Source organism: Typopeltis vanoorti, chromosome 12 (assembly GCF_054136105.1).
Source record: "Typopeltis vanoorti isolate ZY-2024b chromosome 12, IOZ_Tvanoo_1.0, whole genome shotgun sequence".
In the NCBI taxonomy this organism is placed as follows: domain Eukaryota; kingdom Metazoa; phylum Arthropoda; class Arachnida; order Uropygi; family Thelyphonidae; genus Typopeltis; species Typopeltis vanoorti.
In genome coordinates this window covers 3003080-3024807 of record NC_143560.1, presented here as the reverse complement: position 1 = coordinate 3024807, position 21728 = coordinate 3003080, and the positions used below count along the sequence as shown (strand labels likewise).

Here is a 21728-nt window from a genome sequence, read left to right as displayed (position 1 = left end):
GCAGTATCAAACAGTATACCTAGAGTCAGAAGGATAAATCTGGTAGGAGTTAGATGGATGAATAGCATCATTAAGCAGAAACTGCAGAAAAAGAAAAAGTTGTGGAGGGAATATAAAGAAAAAGGTGATAAGTAGCCAATGAGTAGCATAAAGCACAAGGAAGAAGAGTGACTAGTGTCGCAAAGCTAATTATTAGAGAAAGTCAACTGATGAGGCTAAAAGAAATCAGAAACAGTTCTTTTGCAATGTAGCAAGTATAAAGAAGAATGACTAGGGAAGTATGACTTTAACAAGTGTTGGTATTACAAAGGCAACAGAAGCAAATGAAATAGTTAAGTTACTGAGTGATCATTTTGCAAATGTATCACTCAGTAACTTAACTATTTTGCAATTTTGCAGATAAGGATATTCCAGTGACAGATATGACAGTGATTAAAGGACTATATTATGCATCACTTGACCAATTCCAAATTGATGTTTTGGAGATTAGTTTGCCATTTGACTATAATGATGTAACCTACCTATAAAAAAAATTGAGACTGAGCAGGAGTCTATGTTTTCAGTTTTGTTTCAAAGAATTAAATGCCAAACGGAATAAGTTCCTAAGAAAATTTTACAAAACATGACCTCTTTTTCCAAAAACATCAATTTGGTGCTTGGTCAAGTGATGCATAACGTGGTCCAATTAAGATAGATAAATTGGACTTCCAATATTGTGGACTTCCAATATTGTGTTTAATTTGAGCCTCAGTTCTGGGATGGTACCAATGGAATAGAAAGAGAACAGAATGGTTCTGCTGTATAAAGGAGGCTCCAAGACAGATATAGTAGATTACAAGCCAATCGTTATATCATGATTGGAGAAGTTGATAAAAGCCAGAATTGAGGACTTGGTGGACAGGAATTTAATTTAATGTGATTTAATTTACAGGGGCAACTTGGTTTTGTGAAGGGGAAGGTCTTTCCTTAGTAATATGCTTACTTTTTATAATAAAGTGACATTTGAGCTGAATAAATATAATGATTACTTAGTGATACTGCTGGACTCTTTACAAAGGAATTCAACAGAATTCCACATGGAACTCTGTTGCATAAATTGTAGCAAATGAATCTGGTGATGGACAGCTATCAGAGAGTGGTATATGTGGGAAGTTGAGTCTGGGAGATGGCAGGTGAGTAGTGGTGTACTGCAGTGCTCAATACTTGGTCCTCTGCTATTTAATTTGTACGTGAATGATATTGGGAATTATTTAAGGGGAAATATTCAGTTGTTTGTTGAAGATGCAAAGCTAGGAAGAGTGATAGTCAATGAAGATGATGTAGAGATCCTACAGATGATTTAAATAGGCTGACACTCTGAGTAAAGTTAAATGGCTGCCAGTGTAATGTGGCCAAATGTAAGTTCACTTTGGGATAAAGTGATCACTAGCTGTTTACTATATTGATGGAACTGCACCAAAGGGAAATTAATGAAGAAGCAATTTAGAGGTTATTGTGGACAGAAAAAATTGAAGTTTAGAGGACATATTGCAAAGGTAGTCAAAACAACACAGTAGATTACATAACTGTTGAGGAACATGCTGACAAGCAGGGATAAATAGGTTATGATGGACTACTGCATGCAGATCTAGTCCCCTGGATTCTATGAGATGAAGAAGTGGTGGAACACATTCAGTGGTGAGTGACCAAGTGGCAGGTATACAGAATTCTCCTTATGAGAATAGAATGATGGTCTGTGGACTTCAAAAACTAGCTGATAGGCAAATAAGATCCCCAATAGAAGCATATAAGTTATTAAAGGGGTTTTATAAGATTGATATTGAAGAATTTGTTTTAGTACATGACAAGAAGGGAAAGAACAGGTTTACCCTTGGCAATTTATATGAGTGTGGTTATCAGGGTTAGCTATGACTATATATTTTTCTTGTAGAGTGGTGAATGGGTGGAATGGGTTTGCAGAGATGGTTGGGAGTGGATCTCCCATGATGATTGTTTGAAAATAAATCTCATCATATCTTAAGATCTGTGTGTTATGTCATAGAGTAAAGAGTAAGAAAATAAGTTATTTTTTTTCCAAGATATAAGAGAATATTAAGTTTTGCTGGCATTAAAGTTAGCAAGGTTTTCATAACCCTGCTGAAGAATGGTTTGAATAAGAATATAGTGTTGTAGAGGTTAACATTCAAGAAGTTATATTGATTTACAAGGTTTGTCAAATGAGAAAGAGGAGTGTAGTGTACTGTCATCACCAGAACTGTGGATTAGATTTACAGTCAACTGGAGAAGACCATAATGGATTTATTATTATTATTATCACATGACACCTCTCCATGACCTTTCCTTCTCTTAGTTAATATCCCTGTATTTAAAGTTTCCCATAATATACAAGAGACAGTATGAAAATAATGCCTCCTATTTTTTTCTCAAAAAATATAATTATTTAATTATGGATTTTACATGGATTAAACAAGAATATAATTTTCGTGGCAAGTGTAATTTAATTTATAATCAGATAAAAAAACTTTCTACCACTATTTTCTACCTTAATGATTATTAAAATTTTCATTATACACATAATAAAACACATGGTATTTCTTGCCTAGGCTGGTAGGCAGTACAAAACACAGGCTCTTGCCTGTGCTTTTTACTGCTCATGAGGTTGCTGATGATCTTTTTCCATACACACCCACCACAACGTTTTTATTTATTTATTTATTTTAAACACACTTGGATTATTATTCTCAAATTTGGTCCCCAGGATTTGAAGGGGATAAATTAATTGTGGAAAGGATACAGAGGTGATTAACAAAGATGGTTTCAGTACTATACAATGTTGGTTATGAGAATTGACTGAGGGAATGTGGACTGCAGAGTTTGGTAGATAGAAGAAGGAGAGGTGATATGATTGAGACTTTTAAACTGTTGAGGGAATCTGATTGGCTGAGGGAATGTGGACTGCAGAATTTGGTAGACAGAAGAAGTGATATGATTGAGACTTTTAAACTGTTGAGAGATAGTTACAGGGTTGACACTGAGGAGTTCTTTCGCTTGGTGGAAAGGGGGGGGGGAGAAACGAGGACAAGGGGCCATCCCTGGAAATTACAAAAGGAAGCTCTGAGCAAGACGGTGAGAAGTGGTTTCTTTGCATATAAGGTGGTTGAACCGTGGAATGCATTGCCTGATAAACTGGTGAGAGCATGAACAATCGATGAGTTCAAGGAGTGGTATGATAGTCATATCATGGTATGATAGGAAGGACCTCCCACAATAAGTCTTTTGGCTCCATGGAGGCCTGAATCTTAATAATAATAATAATAATAATTTTATTTTTTATGATTCCTACTAAATCATATCCTTTTTACCCTGAGTACACAGTCTGATATTGCTTCTTTCAAACAACCTTTGGCCATCTCCCATGCACTGCTAACTTCCTTTCATTGTAGATTTTTATGGCATGGTACTGTTTTGAGTTGATACTACTTAGCTGCTCATAATCACCTGCTCTCTAAATTAAAGATGCCAAGAAATTATATTCTTGGTTTCATCCTTTATCCAAGCGTAAGCAAACAAAAGTTTGTGCATGAAATATCGTCACGACTTGGCTACTTGTATATAGAGGCTACTAACTCTTCACATCATTTGCCTTAGTATCCCATAATGCAACTCATATAGCCTTACGGACATGTAGAATGCTATGCATTATGGGAAGGGCCACTACCCAGACCGGTTTCAACCTTTACTGAAGTCTCATCAGTGGAAGCCAGCCCAGAAGTGATACTAAGATTGAAGTAATGCAGAAGTCATATTTCCATATAAATGTAGTCAAAAAGGTGTCACACATTATTACTAAAATACTCTGGATTAGAGACAGATGTTGAAAGTTGAACACCTGCTCTGTAGTTCAACATATAACCATGTTAACTAAAAGTTTACTGACGACTCCACATTTCTTAACATCCTAGGTCAAGACTAACTTAGTTATTGACAAATTCCCATCCTACTCCTACCTGATTTATTCTCTGACTCTCAGTATACACTGAGGTACTGCTTTCTTCAACCCCCCCCCCCCCCTTGACCACCTCCCATGCACCAACAACATCTTTCTCCCTACAAATTCTTATGCCATAGCTCTGCTGAAAGCTTGTCTACTCAGCTTGTCATAATAACCTGCTTTGTAATTCCACATACATCCCTTATTAATAAAACATTATGCATGTCTGCCAATCTTCCAGGTCAAGTTATGCTGCCTCTGCCAAGCAGAGGCAGCATAACTAGATTGGTTAGTATTAAGTTGTCTGATGCAATGATGAGATCTAGCAGATTTGAACCTCATGTCCCCTCCATTACATATTGTCTCAGGTAATTATCTCTCAGCAGCTGTATAAATCCCTGACTGTGACCTCCCAAATCTATGTCCCTATAGTTGAAATCCTCTATAATAATTATTTGACCTGCACTCATTAAGCTAATTTACAAATGCATGTTATCTACATTCTTCTATATGCCCTCTGGATTATACCAGCCAGTTACATATTTAGTCCTGGTGGCCTCTATCTCATACAAGATAGCCTCAAATGAACTGCCCTGTGAATCCCTGTCCCTCTGATCTACTTCTACTCTTTGTGCCTTTAATTCCTCTGCTATCGTTAGCAAAAATCCTCCTGCCATCCTCTTCATTCTATCCTTTCTGAAGATACTATATCGCTTGCATTCTATTCCTATGACCATATCATTCTCGATCAACCATGTCTCACTAATGCCTATAATTTTGGCCAAGTTTGTCAGTTGTGCTAACCAGTGCCAAAATTCCTAAACTTTATTTCAAGTACTTCTGGCAATATAGAAGATAAATATCAGGAAGGTAGCAAAATGTTCTGGAGGCCATTGAAAAAAAAGCTTAGAAATGGAGGGAAGAGTACTGTAAAAGGAATCTAAGATGATAAATATGACATGAAAACTGAAGATAATGATATCCTAGATGTCTGGAATAATTAGTTTAAAGACTGCTAAATGAAACAAGAGATGACAGAACTGTAGCAGAAAATTTTCTCAAGAGGAATGCAGACTGGAATACATATCAATACTCGAGGTAGAAAATGCTGTCAAAAACATGGAATGTGGAAGAGCAGCTGGAATAGATGATATTCAACTAGAAATGCTCAAATATGAAGGTATAAAAGTTCTGTGGTGGTTACACTACTGGTTGGCCTGGTCAGAAGGTCAAATTTCAGATAATTGGTGTAGAGCTATCATAATTCCCATCTTTTAAAAAACAAATGAGCTAAAGCTGAATATGAGAATTATAGAGGAATTTCTCTACTTTGTGTTCAAGTAAGATTTATGCAGGCATACTTGAAAAGAGGCTGAGGAACATTGTGGGAAAGAAACTGGGAAATGAATAAGCTGAATTCACATCAATTAGAGGTTGTCAGGATCAGATTTTCACTTTACTACAAATAGTTGCAAAATCAAGGGAATGTGACAAAGTCTGTATTAAGTTTTATAGAGCTGGAAAAGGCATATGACAAAAAGTCCGAGAAAAAAAAAAAGCTTTTCAAAATACTACAGTTATATGGTGTAAATGGAACATTATACAGGAGAAACATAGTCTGTATTTAAGATGTAAGCCAGCAGTTAGAATTGAAGGAAAGACAGGATAATTGTATGATGTTAAATTTCTTTCATAGTGGATCATATTATTATTGTTATTATTATTAGTATTATTATTTAGGCCTCCAAGGAGTCAAAATACTTATCATGGAAGGTTCTTCCTAGGAAACACAAGTCTATCGAGACTCGACGTGGGAGGTCCCTCCTAGGAAACACAGTCTATCATACCACTACTTAAACTCATTGACCGTTCTCGCTCTCACCACTCCATCAGGCAATGCATTCCACGGTTCAACCACCCTCCATGCATAGAAACCACTCCTCATCCTCTTGTTCACAGTTTCCTTTCATAACTTCCAGGGATGTCCCCTTGTCATCGCTCCTTCCCGGTTCAACCAAGTGAAAGAACTCCCCAGTGTCAACCCTGTAACCACCTCTCAACAGTTTAAAAGTCTCAGTCATTTTTTGCAGAGTTTGATGGATAGAAGAAAGACTTCTTCTATCCATCAAACTCTGCAGTTCACATTCCCTCAGCCGATCCTCATAACTCATATTGTACAGTCCTGAAACTGTCTTTTTTTTCTGCCTCTGTACCCTTTCCAAAGTTAATTTATCTCCATCAAATCCTGGGGACCAAATCTGAGAACAATAGTCTTAGTGTGTTCTGATCAGGGTCTTATACAACGGAATAATAACTCTTTTATCTCTGCAGGTCAGTGTCCTTCTCATTATTGCAGCAATCCTTTGTGTTACCTTCACCACCTTTGCAATATGTCCCTTGAATTTCAAGTTTCTATCAATCATCAACCCCAGATCTCTTGTCTCCCCTATTTCCTCCAGTATATCTCTTCGAATAGAGTATACAGCGTCCCATTGATGTGTCCCAAACCTCAAGACCTTACATTTTGCTGCATTAAACCGAAATCCCATTCATTTGTTCATCTGTCTAGCTTCACATAATCTGCAAACAACTGAATATCCCCCTGCAATCCACTGACAATGTCATTGATATTAAGGTTAAACAATATAGGTCCCGGTACTGAGCCCTGTGGAACCCCATTTGTAACCCTCTGCCGCCTTGAAACTGCCCCACCATACACAACTCTCTGATACCTATCGGACAGCCCATCCTGAATCCAGTTGACCAACCTGACATCCAAACCCAAGTGCTGCAACTTAAATATCAGCTTATCATGTGACACCCTGTCAAATGCCTTTGCTAAATCCAAGAAAATGGCAGTATATTTTCCTTTCCCTCATCTACTGCTTTTGTTACTTTATTATAAAAGGCTAGCATATTACTAAAACAAGAGCACTCCCTCACAAATCCATGTTGACTCTCACAGATAACATTACCCTCAACTGCCCAATGCTGTATACAGTTCCTAACTAATTTCTCCAAGATCTTAACTACTGATGACACACAAACTGGCCTATAATTAGACACTTCCAGTCTGCTACAGCCCTTATGCAATGGCACTATCTTACCTTCCTTCCATTCACCTTTCCTATAGCCAGACTTTCATTGAAAAGCCAGGTCAAAGGAGCTGTCAGTTCCTTAGCACATTCTCTCAAAACTTGTGGTGAAATACCATCCAGTCCCACAGCTTTACTGACACCCAGAGTACTCAGTATTTGGAACACATTCTCTTCCTGCACCTCTAAACCTCGAACCTGCCCTATCCCTCTAGTATTAAAATTTACTCCTCCAGGATGAAATACACCAATAAAGTGCTCATTGAACAATTCCACTATGTCCTCTGCATCCGTCACTCTATCCCCATTTTTATCCCATAATGTCATTCTTCCACAATCATTTCTCCTCCTACTGGCCACATAGCTAAAAAATTTCCTCATGAATGAAAGTGGCATTAAACCTGATATTAGAATTGGAGATGTCAAAATTAGCTCTTTGCTTTATGCAGATGATGTTATTGACTAAATTGAATAACAGTTGCAACAAATTTAGCATGAAAATCAGCTATAAAAAAGATCTAAGCTATGAAAATAGGCAGGAGCATACAAAAATTCAGCTGCATTCTCAATGGAGAGTATAGAACTAGTAAACTATTTATGTAGGTATAGTTCTTAATGAAGATTGCAAGTTAAAGCTGAAAGCAGAGAATGGTATATGCAAAGCTGGTATGGTGGGAAACCAGTTGAATAAATTTATGTGGAATAAGAGAGAAATTAGCCAAAACATTAAACTAGCAGTATACAAGACACTGTTCAAACCAGTTTTAAGTTTTGGATCTGAGAGTTAGATTAGAAATATGACACTTGATCAAAGATTAGAGAAGACCACAAATATGAGAGTTCTTAGAAAAATTAGGGGCCTAAACAGATAGCATCAATGGCACAATCATATTAAAAATGAAGATATTAGGAAGGAACTTGACATTGTTTGAATTCAAGAATGTGTGAGTAGGGATAATCTATGAAGTTTTGGTCACTCTGAACAAAATAGAAAAATAGCAAAACAGGTGATTGATGCCAAGATGACAGGGAAAAGATCCAGAAGAAGACCTTGGTCGATTGATTCAATCAGAAGTGCCTGAGAACAATGAAATGCTAGATACAAAAATATTTCTAGTGCTGACTAGTAATAAACTAATTTGGAGGAAAAGTGTTGATATGAGATTATTAATAATGTCAACATAATCATGTTGTGCTGTCATAGTAGCCTGAACATCCTTTGAAAGTACATAACAAGAAATTGATGATGATGGCATTTAATTCTGCTCAGGTCAACAGTATTATCTGCACATACACTTTTCAGATGGTATGCATTTCCATCAGATTCATGTGTTCTGTATAAGAAATTCAATCATCACTCTCTCTCTCTCTCTCTCTGCTTCATGCTTGCATTTATAACAGCCACTATTGTAGTAGTTCAAAGAACTACTTGTATGCAACATGTGATTGATCATGGCACCTCTCACTGTGGTAGAACTAGAGACCGCTACTGTTCACTCAGTGACATATAAAACCTTCTGCCATGATAAAAGGGAAAAAAAAAAAAAACACAGAAGGTTAATTTTGTATTGCTGCATATAATTAGTTGCTCTGCACTCCTTGTGCTTATATGACAAAAGCATGCATCCTCCCTTACATCATGTGGCTTACAGCAACAACTAATATATATTTTGTTCTTTTCTTCTCTGTCTCACACATGTAGCCTCAAATGTGCTGCCCTCCATTTCTCTACTAACTGCAGCTCTTCTTGGTTGTATTTCTTCTGTCATTAGCAATATCCCTCCTCTACTGTCTTGTTCTCTATCCTCCATGAAAATATTATTCTTCTGTGTCTAGGCTTTTATTTTTATTTAAATAGCAATCATAAAACCTCTAAATCAGGGTTGCCCAACCTTTTAGCTTCCCTGGGCCACATCGGAAGAAGATGAGTTGTTTTGGGCCACACATAAAATACACTAACACTAATGATAGCTGATGAGCAAAAAAACGTAGAATATATAGTTAACATATGGGGGTGGGGAGTAGATATGCAGACTTTAGGGAGGCAGTTGATGTATGAATGAGTATAATATGCCCGAGCGTGTACAAAGGATAACAAATCAGGGATGGGACTAACGGGCTTCTGCAATTCATGTACACTATTGCCAGGAGTATTAGGAACAAGAAGGTAGAGTTTTTGGCCTTGGTTGGAACTTCCAGGCCACAGATTGTTGGTATTAGTGAAACATGGCTGACAGAAGATGATAAAGCTAGTGGGATTGAATGTGATGGGTATAGCGTGTTCAGGAGTGACAGGGAGAATAAAAAGGGGGGGGGGAGGAGTGTTACTGATGACAGCTGATTAATTGCAGCCAAGGAATATAGAAGTTGAACATGCAGGATAGAGAAAAGAGCACATTTGAGGCTATTTGGTGTGAGATAGAGGCTAGCAGAACAAAATATACAATTGGGTGCTGCTATAGACCAGGTGATGGAATAGATGGTGGGGATATGCATAGAAATGAGCGGAAGGAGGGTAATTATTATGGGCGATTTCAATTATGGTAACATTGACTGGAAGGCGGAGAGGGCACATGGGAGGAAGGAATTGGATTTTATGTGGTTATTAAGGGACAGCTATCTGTCCCTTAATAACTATCTGTCCCTTAATAAAGCTCAGGCCAGAAAGGCAACAAGGGTGGTAAGAAAAGCAAAAGCGGATTATGAAAGAAAATTGGCCATGCAGGCTAAAGAGAATCCCAAACAGTTTTTTCAATATGTTGCAAGTAAAAGGAAAAATGTTCATGGCAGAATGATTTTAAAAAATGCTGAGGGTAGGGAGGTAACCGAATCAATCGATATAGTGGAATTACTGAGTGGGCACTTTGCAAGAGTATACCATCCAGGTGGTGACATTGCAGGAATGGAAGAACCAACAGCTTATACTGGAGTGGTGGAATTGTGATGAATGAAGTAGAGGTAAATAGTCTATTACAGAACCTCAATGTCAATACATCTGTGGGATTGGATGGTATACCAGCTCGCGTCGTGTCGTATGTGAAGCGGCAAAAGAATTGTCAGTGCCCTTGACCAGTTTGTTTAATTTGAGCCTCAGGTCTGGGTCAGTCCCAAGAGAGTGGAAAGAGGGGAAAATAGTTCCGCTGCATAAATGTGGTTCCAAGGCTGCTGTTGAAAATTACCGGCCAATCAGCATAACAGGAATCGTTATCAAGGTCTTGGAGAAAATAGTCAAGAGGAAAGTACAAGACTGGATAGATGAAAATGGGATACTGTATCGTGGACAGCATGGTTTTGTGAAGGGTAGGTCAAGCCTCAGTAACTTGCTCACGTATTATAACACAGTGACGGCTAAACTGGATAAGGGTAATGGGTTTGCAGTGATTCTACTGGACCGTGCTAAGGCCTTTGACAGGATAACCACATGGAATTCTAATCGGTAAAATGCAGCATATGGGGATGGATATAGGGTTGGTGAGATGGATAGGAGGGTGGTTGACGGAGAGATATCAGAGAGAGATAGTGGTGTGCCACAAGAATCTGTTCTTGGACCATTGCTGTTTAATTTGTTCATTAATGATATAGGAAAGGATATGAGAGGAATAGTTCATTTGTTTGCAGATGATGCAAAGTTGGGTAGGGCAGTAGTGAATGCAGGTGATGTCAAAATTTTGCAGGATGATTTGGATAGATTGGAGGTCTGGGCTAAGGAGAATGGATGTCAATTTAATGTGGCAAAATGTAAGGTAATACATTTTGGAACATTGGTGGAACTGTACTCCAGGAAATTGATGAAGCAAGAGATTTAGGAGTGTTGGTGGATAAGGAGTTGAAGTTTAGGGGACACATTGCAAAAGTGGCCAAATCAGCTCATCAAATCACTTGGTTGCTGAAGAATGCGTTGACGAGCAGAGACAAGCATGTTATTGTTCCTCTATATCGAGCCTTGATAAGACCCCATCTAGACTACTGTGCTCAGATTTGGTCACCTAGGTTTCTTCTTGATGGGGAGGAGGTTGAGAGGATCCAGAGGCGAGTGACCAAGATGATAGCAGGTCTGTGGAATGAACCTTATGACAACAGGTTGAGGATTTGTGGGTTGCAGAAATTGGTTGATAGGCGGAGGAGGGGAGATATGATTGAGACATTCAAATTACTGAAGGGTTTCTATAAAATTAATTCAGAAGATATTTTTGAGAACAGGAGTGGTTGTGGGCGGACTAGGGGACATCCATGGAAGCTGGGCAAGAGTGTGGTTAGTAAGGGTATTAGAGCTGGGTTCTTTACTTTTAGAGTGGTGAATGAGTGGAATGGGCTGCCAGAGTCTGTGGTGGATGCTGTGACAGTGAATGAGTTTAAGGCAAGGTATGATAGGTACTGTGTGAATGTTGAATAGTTGTGATGAACAACTATTCGACATGATTTGGGACCTCCCTCGATGAGTCTAAGGACTCCCTGGAGTTGACCGTAATAATAATAATAATATTTAAATAATTTAAACTTCATTAATTCATGAATTTTTATTATAAAAGTAATAGACAAGACAGCAACATGAAATTAGTGATATGTTTGACAATGTTTTGGAGACACTAATGCTTCGATATTTGGTTTGATGGAAGTAGTTGCAATTCTCAGTGAGTTCTTAAGGTGCTCATCAGATATTTTGATTCTGGCTTTATTCTTCGTGTGCTTCATCCTTGAAAATAGCTCTCGCAAATGTAGGTGCTTCCAAATAGCGTTGACATGAATAAGGCATGATTGTGAAACAAGGGATATTTTTCTCTGGAAAGATATATCTTATAGAAGTCCAGTAAAGAGACATGATCAAATTTTTCTTTAAGTTGAATGTCAGATTAGCTCTATGCATTCCATTTGAAAATTGGCAGGTAATATGTTTATGTTGACTGAAAATGGAGTCGCAAATATATCAAAAGATTGATGATTTTTCCGGAAATCTTGAAACCTGTTCTCAAATTCCTGTATCAAATCGAAAAGCAAGGCTGCTTATTTTTCGTTATTCATAGGACCGTGTTTAGCCAACATATCGAAATGCATAAAATTGTTTGCCTTAATATGAGATTGCCATAGTTTCAGTTTCATTTCGAATGCTGTTATAGTTTGAAACATTGTATTGATCAGTTGGTTTTCACCTTGAAGACGCATGTTTAACTCATTTAAATGAGCGGTCAAGTCTACTAAAAATGCCAAATCTGTGCACTAGTTTTCATCATCAAGTTTTGGCATAAATTTTGTTTTTGATTCCATAAACGACTTGATTTCATTTCGCAAATCATAAAATCTTTTCAACATTTTACCTCGACTTAACCATCTTACTTCCGAAAAGTAAATGATGTCCCCATAGTTAGCATCCATAAATTTAAGGAATTCCTGGAATTGGCGATGATTCAATCCCTTGGCCCTTATGAGATTTATAGCCTTGGTGACAATCTGCATGACGTTATCCATCTTTAAAGCTTTTGCATATAAATTTTCTTGGTGTACTATGCAGTGATATTTCATCATACATACATTTTGGGAGGCAATTGCATCGTCTTCTATTAATTTTACAAGTCCATCTCTTTTACCTATCATCGACGGGGCACCATCAGTAGCTATACTAGATATGTTCACAATGGACAAAGAAAATCGCTTTAACGTATTTTTCACGGCTTCATATAAATCTCTTGATTTAGTTGTGTCTTTTAATTTTAAAGAAGCCATTTCTTCAGTGATATTATATTCATCATCAATACCTCTAATAAAAATTGCCAATTGAGTTGTATTAGTAGCATCAGTACTTTCATATATCGCCAAAGCATAAAATTTAAAATTAGCAGCTCTACTCTCCAAACTTTTTTCGATAGATTTCCCTATTTCATCACTTCTCCTGGCTGTAATCTGGTGAGACAAACTGATGTTAGAAAAATCCCCTTTTTTATCAGGGCAAATTATATCTGCTACGCTTTCCATACATTGCTTAATAAACTCACCATCGACATAGGGTTTTGATTTTTTTGCTATCAGGTTTGCAACCACATAACCAGCTTTTACAATAGAATCCGTTTCAGTTGTTATTTTTTAAAAAAAACTTTGTTGAGATGATAGACTTTTTTTCAGTTTCGTTATTTTGTCTTTACAACACATTCCTTGATACGCACTAAATTTCGCAGTATGTTTTTGCATGTAATGCCTTTTCAAATTGTAGTCTTTGAAAATTGGCACAAATTCCCTACAAATTAAGCAGATTGCCTTAGTATTTGCCTCGACAAAAAAGTAGTCATCTGTCCACTTTTCACTGAATAATCTTCCTTCTTCTTTAATTTTTCTTTTTTTTTTTTTTTTGGTTTGGTTTTCTTTGGAGACACTGTGGAAGCCATGCTGGAATTAAAAAAAAAAAAAATAGATTGAAAATTAGAAAGCAAGGTTTAATAATCACCATATTGCCAAATTTTTACTACTAAAAAAATTACTCGCCAAATCGTAACGTCTGCACCTTTCTTCAGTGTCAACTCGACTGTTTACAAGTGCACATTGAAAGCCATACTAGCATACCCATGGCGCACATAAAAAGACATTTATTGCATGGTAAAAGTAGGAAGCAAGAGCACTAGCGCACAATGTATTATGTCGAGAAATAACTATTCGCATGGGCAGCAATTTTGAATAAATACAATTATTTGAGACTGATTTTATGAATCTCTCATTGCTAAAGAACGTGTTAAATTCAAAAATTCATCGCTTATAAATTAATAGCATGTTAAAATTGTATTTGTAGTATTATTAATGGTATTTTTAGTCGCAATCTCATAAGGTTTGTAAGTTTACGATTTTTTGTTGGGCCGCATTCATAGCCGTCCTGGGCCGCGGGTTGGACAAGCTGGCTTTAAACAATCAGGCTATGTGTAGACAAGTGGCAAGGAAAAAGAAGGAAGAAGAAGAAGAATACAAAGAGATGAAAAGTTGGTTCATTAAGTTTGAAGCTGAACTTTGTATGGATGTCAGCCAGCAGCTATGTTTGACTTTAAATCAATATTTGAGCTGTTTAATGTTAAGTAATGTTAAATTACATTCCTAATTGCTATTTATGATTACCATTAAATCTGCATAATGGGTAAGGGGATCATTGCACAATTCAGTGCTTAAGCAGGCTTTGTTTGTGCTGCTTTCCAGTACAGTAATAATAATAATAATAATAATAATTAAATTATCCAGTAAAACAAAATGATCGAATTATTACCTTATATACAATAATAACACAGCATACAAAGTTTGCACTTGAAACTGCTAAGAGTTTTGATCCCAAGTACCTCTCAAGTTCTTCTAGTCTCTAAATAAATGTTTGGAATTTAGCAGAAGAACTAATAAAATATGAATTATGGATGACTGAAGTTCATATCTTATTAGTTGTTACTGCAGAATACATAACTGTGAATTGTGTGAAACTGTGCTTTAAGTGTGAATGATGTTTACTTTATTTTATTATCTATGTGTTTTATTTTTTGTAGCATTAGTAGGATGTGTGAGTTAAGGGATAAAGACAAATTCATAACATTATTCATTTTTTATACAGTGGCTTCAGTTTTCTTATTTGCTTCTGTTGATGAATTTATTAATTTTAAAATGATATATGGTTATATGTTATTCCTCATTTTAGAGCCTGTCCTATGACATATCCCAAAATATTAAACCAAGCAAGTTTAAAGATATGAATGCTGAGGTTGGTATTTTTTCAGATATTTAGATTGATAAAATGTTTTCCAATAAAATTCAATAACAAAACAGTGTTCCTACCATTACAATTATCATTTTATATAACTTACATATTATTTTAGTATTTTTGAATTCAGCCTTGAGCCTCTGTAGCTCAGTTGGTATAGACTAAGCCCTTTGGTCGGAAAGACCTGGGTTCAATTCCATCAGTGACATGAAGAACGATTATCTGGTCTCTTTCAATGAAAGGTGAGTTAGCCGATCTGATATGGAGGTAGGGAGTTTTTTCACTCGGAAATTCAGGTTTTTCATTCCCTAGAACAGGGGATGAAAAACCCAAAGTTTTTCATCTCCCATTAACACATGCATCTACAGACGTAGGACACACCGGGAGGCATAGGGCTAACCACCTTATCTTCGGGACGGGTATGGTTTGGAAAGGCTAAAGATAGCTATGTAACAGGCCACTAGGCCTAATACATGAAAAGGATGAACAGAATTCAGCCTTCAAGAAAAAAAGAAAGAAACAACAGAAGAGTTATATTTAGTGGAACATTTAGCTGCTGTTGTTGTTGTTGTTGGAAGAAAATCTGTTAACATGTGTGTGTGTGTTTCCACTACCATTTCCATACACGTCACTAACTCACTTTTATCTGAAAAGCCCTTATAAAGATTTTTTCATCCTAAGCCAATTCACGAAGAATGCAAAACTAAAACAATGATGAAAAAATAGCAAGAAACATAGAAAATCACATACTTGAACATGTAAAGCTTAATCGGTGAATAGTCTGCTTTTTCCCCCGTTTTTCTACGTTTTTGAGTGCTAAATTGTTTCTCTGAATACGAGTGTACTTCAGTGGTTGTTTTTTGGAAGTTAGTTGCTGTCGCGATATAATATATTTTGGTACTGTCGGAATCGAACGCGTAACGGTGGAAGACAAAACGAAGCTAAGTTACTGTATTTAGTTATATTTCATTTTATTTAATTATATTTAGTACTTAAATGTTCTGATGTTTGTACTTTTTTTTCCTCTTATTTATTAATTGAATAATTATTAAAGATTACGCTACTCGGCAGTAAGGAATGATGGTGGATTCAGCAGCAGTCGCAAGTGGCATAACGCCAAGTCCTCCGCCATTTAAGAACTCAATTATTAGCAATATCATAAGGGACTTTGTGGCATGCAGAACTTGCGGCATGTATGCGTCTCGGGAATTACATATGTGGCTTGTTAAAGAGAGTGAAGAGCGTATGTGTGCAAAATGCAGGCAGTTGGAGGAAATAAGCACATTAGATATATCGATATCCGACTTTGTTGCTCCAGGAACGGGGAATGAATGTAGGAAGACAAGTAGTGTGATAGGAGAGAATGAGAAAATAATAGTTGATAGTGTGGAAGGTGTGAGTGACTGTGAAAGTTTAGGAGATGGTTTTGTTTGGGAGAGTGAATTTAGATTAAGAGCGACTGACCTGCAGAGGGAGATAGATGAGTTGAAAGAGGAGGTGGAATGTCTTGTGAATGAGAGCAGAAGTATGAAAGATAAGATTAGGAGAATGGAAGAGATAAATGCAAGGCGAATCAGAGTAGGAGAGAGAGAGAATTTAGGGAGTATGAGTGAGAGGTATGGGGGTGCTAGAAGAGGAGAGAATGGAAACAGTAGGAGAGACGTAATGAGAGAGAGATACGAAAGTGCTAGAAGAGGAGAGAATGGAAACGGTAGGAGAGATGGAATGAGAGAGAGAGGTATGGGAATGCTAGAAGACGAGAGGATGGAAACAGTAGTAGGAGAGACAGAATGAGAGAGGGATATGGAAGTGCTAGAAGTGGAGAAAATGGAAACAGTAGGAGAGAGGGAATGAGAGAGATGTATGGGAGTGCTAGAAGAGGAGAGAATGGAAACAGTAGAAAAGAGAGGTATGGGAATGAAAGAAGAGGAGAGAATGGAAACAATAGGAGCGAGGGAATGGTAAGAGGTATAATGTTTGGCGACTCAATGATCCGTGGTGTTCAAGATAGGATGCGTGAGGAGTGTTTGCCAGGAGGAACAATAGAAAGGGTGGCTATGGCAATTAAGAGAGGTGAAAGGGTGGATGAGATGATTGTGATGGTAGGAACGAATGACTTGAGTGGTAATGTAAGTCAGGCAGCGAGAGATATGAGATTTTTGCTTGAGACTGTACGGAAGAAGACAGAGATAGGAAAAATAGTGTGCATGTTGCCTAATTATGATAATGATGAGCTGAGCAGAAGAGCGGTGATATTGAATGGCATAATAGCGAGAATGTGTGACAAGAGAGGACTGGTATACGTGGATGCTTGGAGTGCGTTTGAGGAAAGAGAGGAATTGTATGCGAGAGACCGTTTACATTTGAATGAGGAAGGACGTAGGCATCTGGAGAGATTGCTGTTCTGAACGAGTCAGTGTGTCCCAGGGAGGATGATAGCAGGGGTGGCCTCTTGTGGGAATGGATACTTGGGAGAAGGGAGACAATGTCAGGTAACACTGAGCCCAGTGGAGTCTAGAAGGGATAATGCTGTGTATAGAAACAATGGCATTTATATGCTGTATACTAATGCCAGGAGTATCCGGAATAAGGGAGAGGAATTGGTGGTGCAGATAGCATCAGCCTGGCCAAAAATTATTGCAATCACTGAGACGTGGTTGACAGAAGGGGATATAACAACAGGAATAGAAGTCGCTGGGTATAGCATTTTTCGTCAGGATAGGAGGGGAAAGCGAGGTGGTGGAGTACTGCTTATGATTAGTGATGACCTATGGCCTCTAAGAGTGGAGAATTTGGAAGGAAGTGAGACAAATGATTTTGAGAGCGTATGGTGTGAGGTAGAGGTAGGCAAGACAGGATATTTGGTGGGGTGTTGCTTCAGACCCAGGAGCACAGAGGATGGGGACCAGGAGATGTTTAGACAGCTAAGTTTGGCAAGTGCAAGAAGAATGATTGTTATGGGAGATTTTAACTTCAGTAGTATAAATTGGAGAGAGGAAGATGCATTTTGCAATAGGGGAACGGAATTTCTAGAATTCTTGAGGGACAAATGTCTTAGGCAACATGTAACAGAGGGAACAAGAGGTTCGAAAGTTTTGGATTTGGTTATAGCATCAGAAGAGTTGATAATAACTGAGTTGACGTCTCTCTCCCACCAGTTGGAGAGAATGACCATATGGTGTTGACTTGGAAAATGAAGAGACATACAGGAGTATCAAAGAGACGGGAACTTATGTGGAATTATAAGGCAGGTGATTATAATAGTCTTAGACGTCAACTTCGGGAAGTTTCATGGAGGGAGGAATTGGAAGGCCAGGATATCACTAGTGCGTGGGAAATTGTGAAAGAATATTTGTTATCAGCAATGGTAAGTTGTATACCACGAGTGAAGAAGAGGACGCAATTTGGAGTAAAGTGGATGACAAACAATATTAAAAAGGAATTGCATGCGAAAAAGAGGCTATGGAAGAGATATAAGGAGATAGGTGAAGAGATGCATGAGGAATATAAGACATGGGCCAGAAGAGTGACTAGTGTGGTAAGGAAAGCGAAACTGGAATATGAGAGGAGTTGGCCCTAAGATCCAAAGAAAATCCTAGGGAATTTTTTAGCTATGTGGCCAGTAGGAGGAGAAATGATTGTGGTAGAATGATATTGTGGGATAAAAATGGGAATAGTGACTGATGCAGAGGACATAGTGGAATTGTTCAATGAACACTTTATTGGAGTATTTCATCCTAGAGGAGTCAGTTTTAATTATAGAGGGATAGGACTGGTTCGAGGTCTGGAGGTACAGGAGGAGAGTGTGTTTCAGATACTGAGTACTCTGGATGTCAGTAAAGCTGTGGGACTGGATGGTATTTCACCACGAGTTTTGAGAGAATGTGCTAGGGAATTGACAGTGCCTTTAACGTGGCTTTTCACTGAAAGTCTGGCTTTGGCAAAAGTGCCAAGGGAATGGAAGGAAGGTAAGATAGTGCCATTGCATAAGGGTGGTAACAGACTGGGAGTGTCTAATTATAGGCCAGTCTGTGTGTCATCAGTAGTTGCTAAGATCTTGGAGAAAGTTGTGAGGGACCGTATACAGCATTGGGCAGATGAGAGTAATGTTATCTGTGAGAATCAACATGGATTTGTGAAAGGACGCTCTTGTTTTAGCAATATGCTAGCCTTTTATAATAAAGTTACAAGAACATTAGATGAGGGAAAGGCATATACTGCTATTTTCTTAGACTTGGCGAAGGCATTTGACATGGTGCCACATGATAAGCTGATATTTAAGTTGCAGCACATGGGTCTGGATGTCCGATTGGTCAACTGGATTCAGGATTGGCTGTCTGATAGGTATCAGAGAGTTGTGTATGGTGGAGCAGTTTCCAGGAGGCAGAGAATTACAAATGGGGTCTCACAGGGCTCAGTACTAGGACCTGTATTGTTTAACCTTTATATCAATGACATAGCCAGTGGATTGCAGGGGGATATTCAGTTGTTTGCAGATGATGCGAAGCTGGGAAGGATTATTAGTAATAGTGCAGATGTGGTAGCCCTGCAAGAGGATTTATATAAGCTAGATAGATGGGCAAATGAATGGGGGGTGTCAGTTTAATGCAGCAAAATGTAAGGTCTTGAGGTTTGGGAAACATCGATGGGATGCTGCATACTCTATGGGAAGAGTTATACTGGAGGAAGTCGGGGAGACAAGAGATCTGGGGTTGATGATTGATAGAAACCTGAAGTTTAGGGGACATATTGCAAAGGTGGTGAAGGTAACACAGAGGATTGCTGCTATAATGAGAAGGACACTGACCTGCATAGATAAGAGGGTTATCATTCCGTTGTATAAGTCTCTGATCAGTCCACACTTGGACTATTGTTCTCAGATTTAGTCCCAGGAATTGAAGGGGATAAATTAACTGTGTAAAGGATACAAAGACGGATGACAAAGATGGTTTCAGGACTGTACAAGGAGAGTTATGAGGATCGGCTGAGAGAATGTGGACTGCAGAGTTTGGTGGATAGAAGAAGGAGAGGTGATGTGATTGAGACTTTTAAACTGTTGAAAGGTGGTTACAGGGTTGATGCTGGGGAGTTCTTTCGCTTGGTTGAACAGCGGGAAGGAGTGATGACAAGAGGTCATTCCTGGAAGTTATGAAAGGAAACTGTGAGCAAGAGGGTAAGGAGTGGTTTCTTTGTGTGGAGGGTGGTTGAGCCATGGAATGCATTGCCTGATGGAGTGGTTGGAGCGAGAACGGTCAGTGAGTTTAAAGAGTGGTATGATAGACTTTGTGTTTCTCAGGGGGGGGGGACCTCCCCTCGATGAGTCTTGACAGACTTTATGTCTTAGGAAGGACCTCCCTCGATGAGTCTTTTGATTCCTTGGAGGCCTGAATAATAATAATAATAATATATAATGACAGTCTTATTACTCACAATCTTGACAACATAGAAACAGTAAAATACAGACTCAAGAAAGGATGGTCTAATGTGAATAAATTAAACAAAATATGTGAAAATAACAGCTTTTCAAAAAGCCTCAAACTAAAAACTCTGTAAAATCATTATTATAACTACAGCAGTGGATGGAGCCAAGACTTGGATACTCAGTCAGAAAGAAATACGTTCAAAATGAAATGCTTAAGAAAAATAACTAGACTCACTGGTCATAACTGGTAATTTGTTCAGAACACAAAATTATTATTATTATTGAAAGTTTATTTTTCACTTGGTCAGACTATAATAAATTTAGTATAATCCTTTATCCAAGTGTGTGTGTGCAAACAAAGTTTGCGCCTGAAAGTATCTTCAGGACGGGGGTAAAGTGGTACAACACCGGGCAACTCCTTGCAAAGGTGGAGCAAGCTACCAGCATTCCTATCTCAGCATCTCCCATAATGCAACACACATCTCCTTGCAGATATGTATAATGTTATGCATTAAGGGAAGGGCCACTACCCAGATGGATGGATTATGGGAGATGCTGAGATAGGAGTGTTGGTAGCTTGCTCCACATTTGCTAGGAGTTGCCCGGTGTTGTACCACTTTACACCAGTCCTGGAGATACTTTCAGGCACAAACTTTGTTTGCACACACTTGGATAAAGGATTAAACTAAATTTATTATAATCTGACCAAGTGAAAAAGAACATTTCAACATCTTTCTCTAAATCCAGAGTAATTTAATAAAATGGTGGCACACCGTTTGGCAGCTCCTATAGGAGGAAATTACCTTGCTAATGGGCCTTGGTATCTCCACTTGGGCCTTGCTCCCACTGAAGAGACCTCAGTAAAGGTTGAAACTAGTCTGGGTAGTGGCCCTTCCCTTAATGCATAACATTATACCTATCCGCAAGGAGATGTGTGTTGCATTATAGGAGATGCTGAGATAGGAATGTTGGTAGCTTGCTCCACCTTTGCAAGGAGTTGCCCAGTGTTGTATCACTTTACCCCAGTCCTGAAGATACTTTCAGGTGCAAACTTTGTTTGCACACACTTAGATAAAGGATTAAACTAAATTTATTATTATTATTATCCCAAGACCTCATGGAGTCAAAGACTCATCAGGGAGGTCCTTTTATCACACACACATCTCATCATACTGTGCCTTAAACACATTCAAACTCCTTACAGACACGACACTCTCAGGCAAGGCATTCCAATCATTTACAAATTCTGTACGAAAAAACCTACCCATCACTCCCCTACTCACACCCTCTTTATACAGTTTTTTCCAGGGATGACCTCTGGTTGTCCCCTGATCTCCCACTATTTTCTGCAGAACTTCTCCAGCATTGATCCTATAACAGCCTATTATTAACTTTTAGGCTTCCCCCTGTCCACCAGACTCTGCAAATTGCATCTTCTTAATCTTTCCTCATACTCGACATTCCAGAGATCAGGAGCTACCTTAGTCAGTCGCCTTTCGACCCTTT

General features: G+C 38.3%; 1 protein-coding gene across 7 annotated transcripts in view; it reads left to right on the top strand.

Annotated features, from left to right (window-relative positions):
• The window catches only part of LOC150100549 (uncharacterized), an 844187-nt gene that overhangs the window by 585963 nt on the left and 236496 nt on the right, over nucleotides 1-21728 (top strand). For all 7 annotated transcript variants that reach the window (XR_016549159.1, XM_090401348.1, XM_090401347.1 and 4 more), the window contains one exon: nucleotides 14738-14800. Coding sequence is in view for 6 of the 7 variants with exons in the window: in XM_090401348.1 (XP_090257474.1) it covers nucleotides 14738-14800 (63 nt within the window). In the remaining variant the exon portion in view is untranslated. The remainder of the gene's footprint in view (nucleotides 1-14737; nucleotides 14801-21728) is intronic.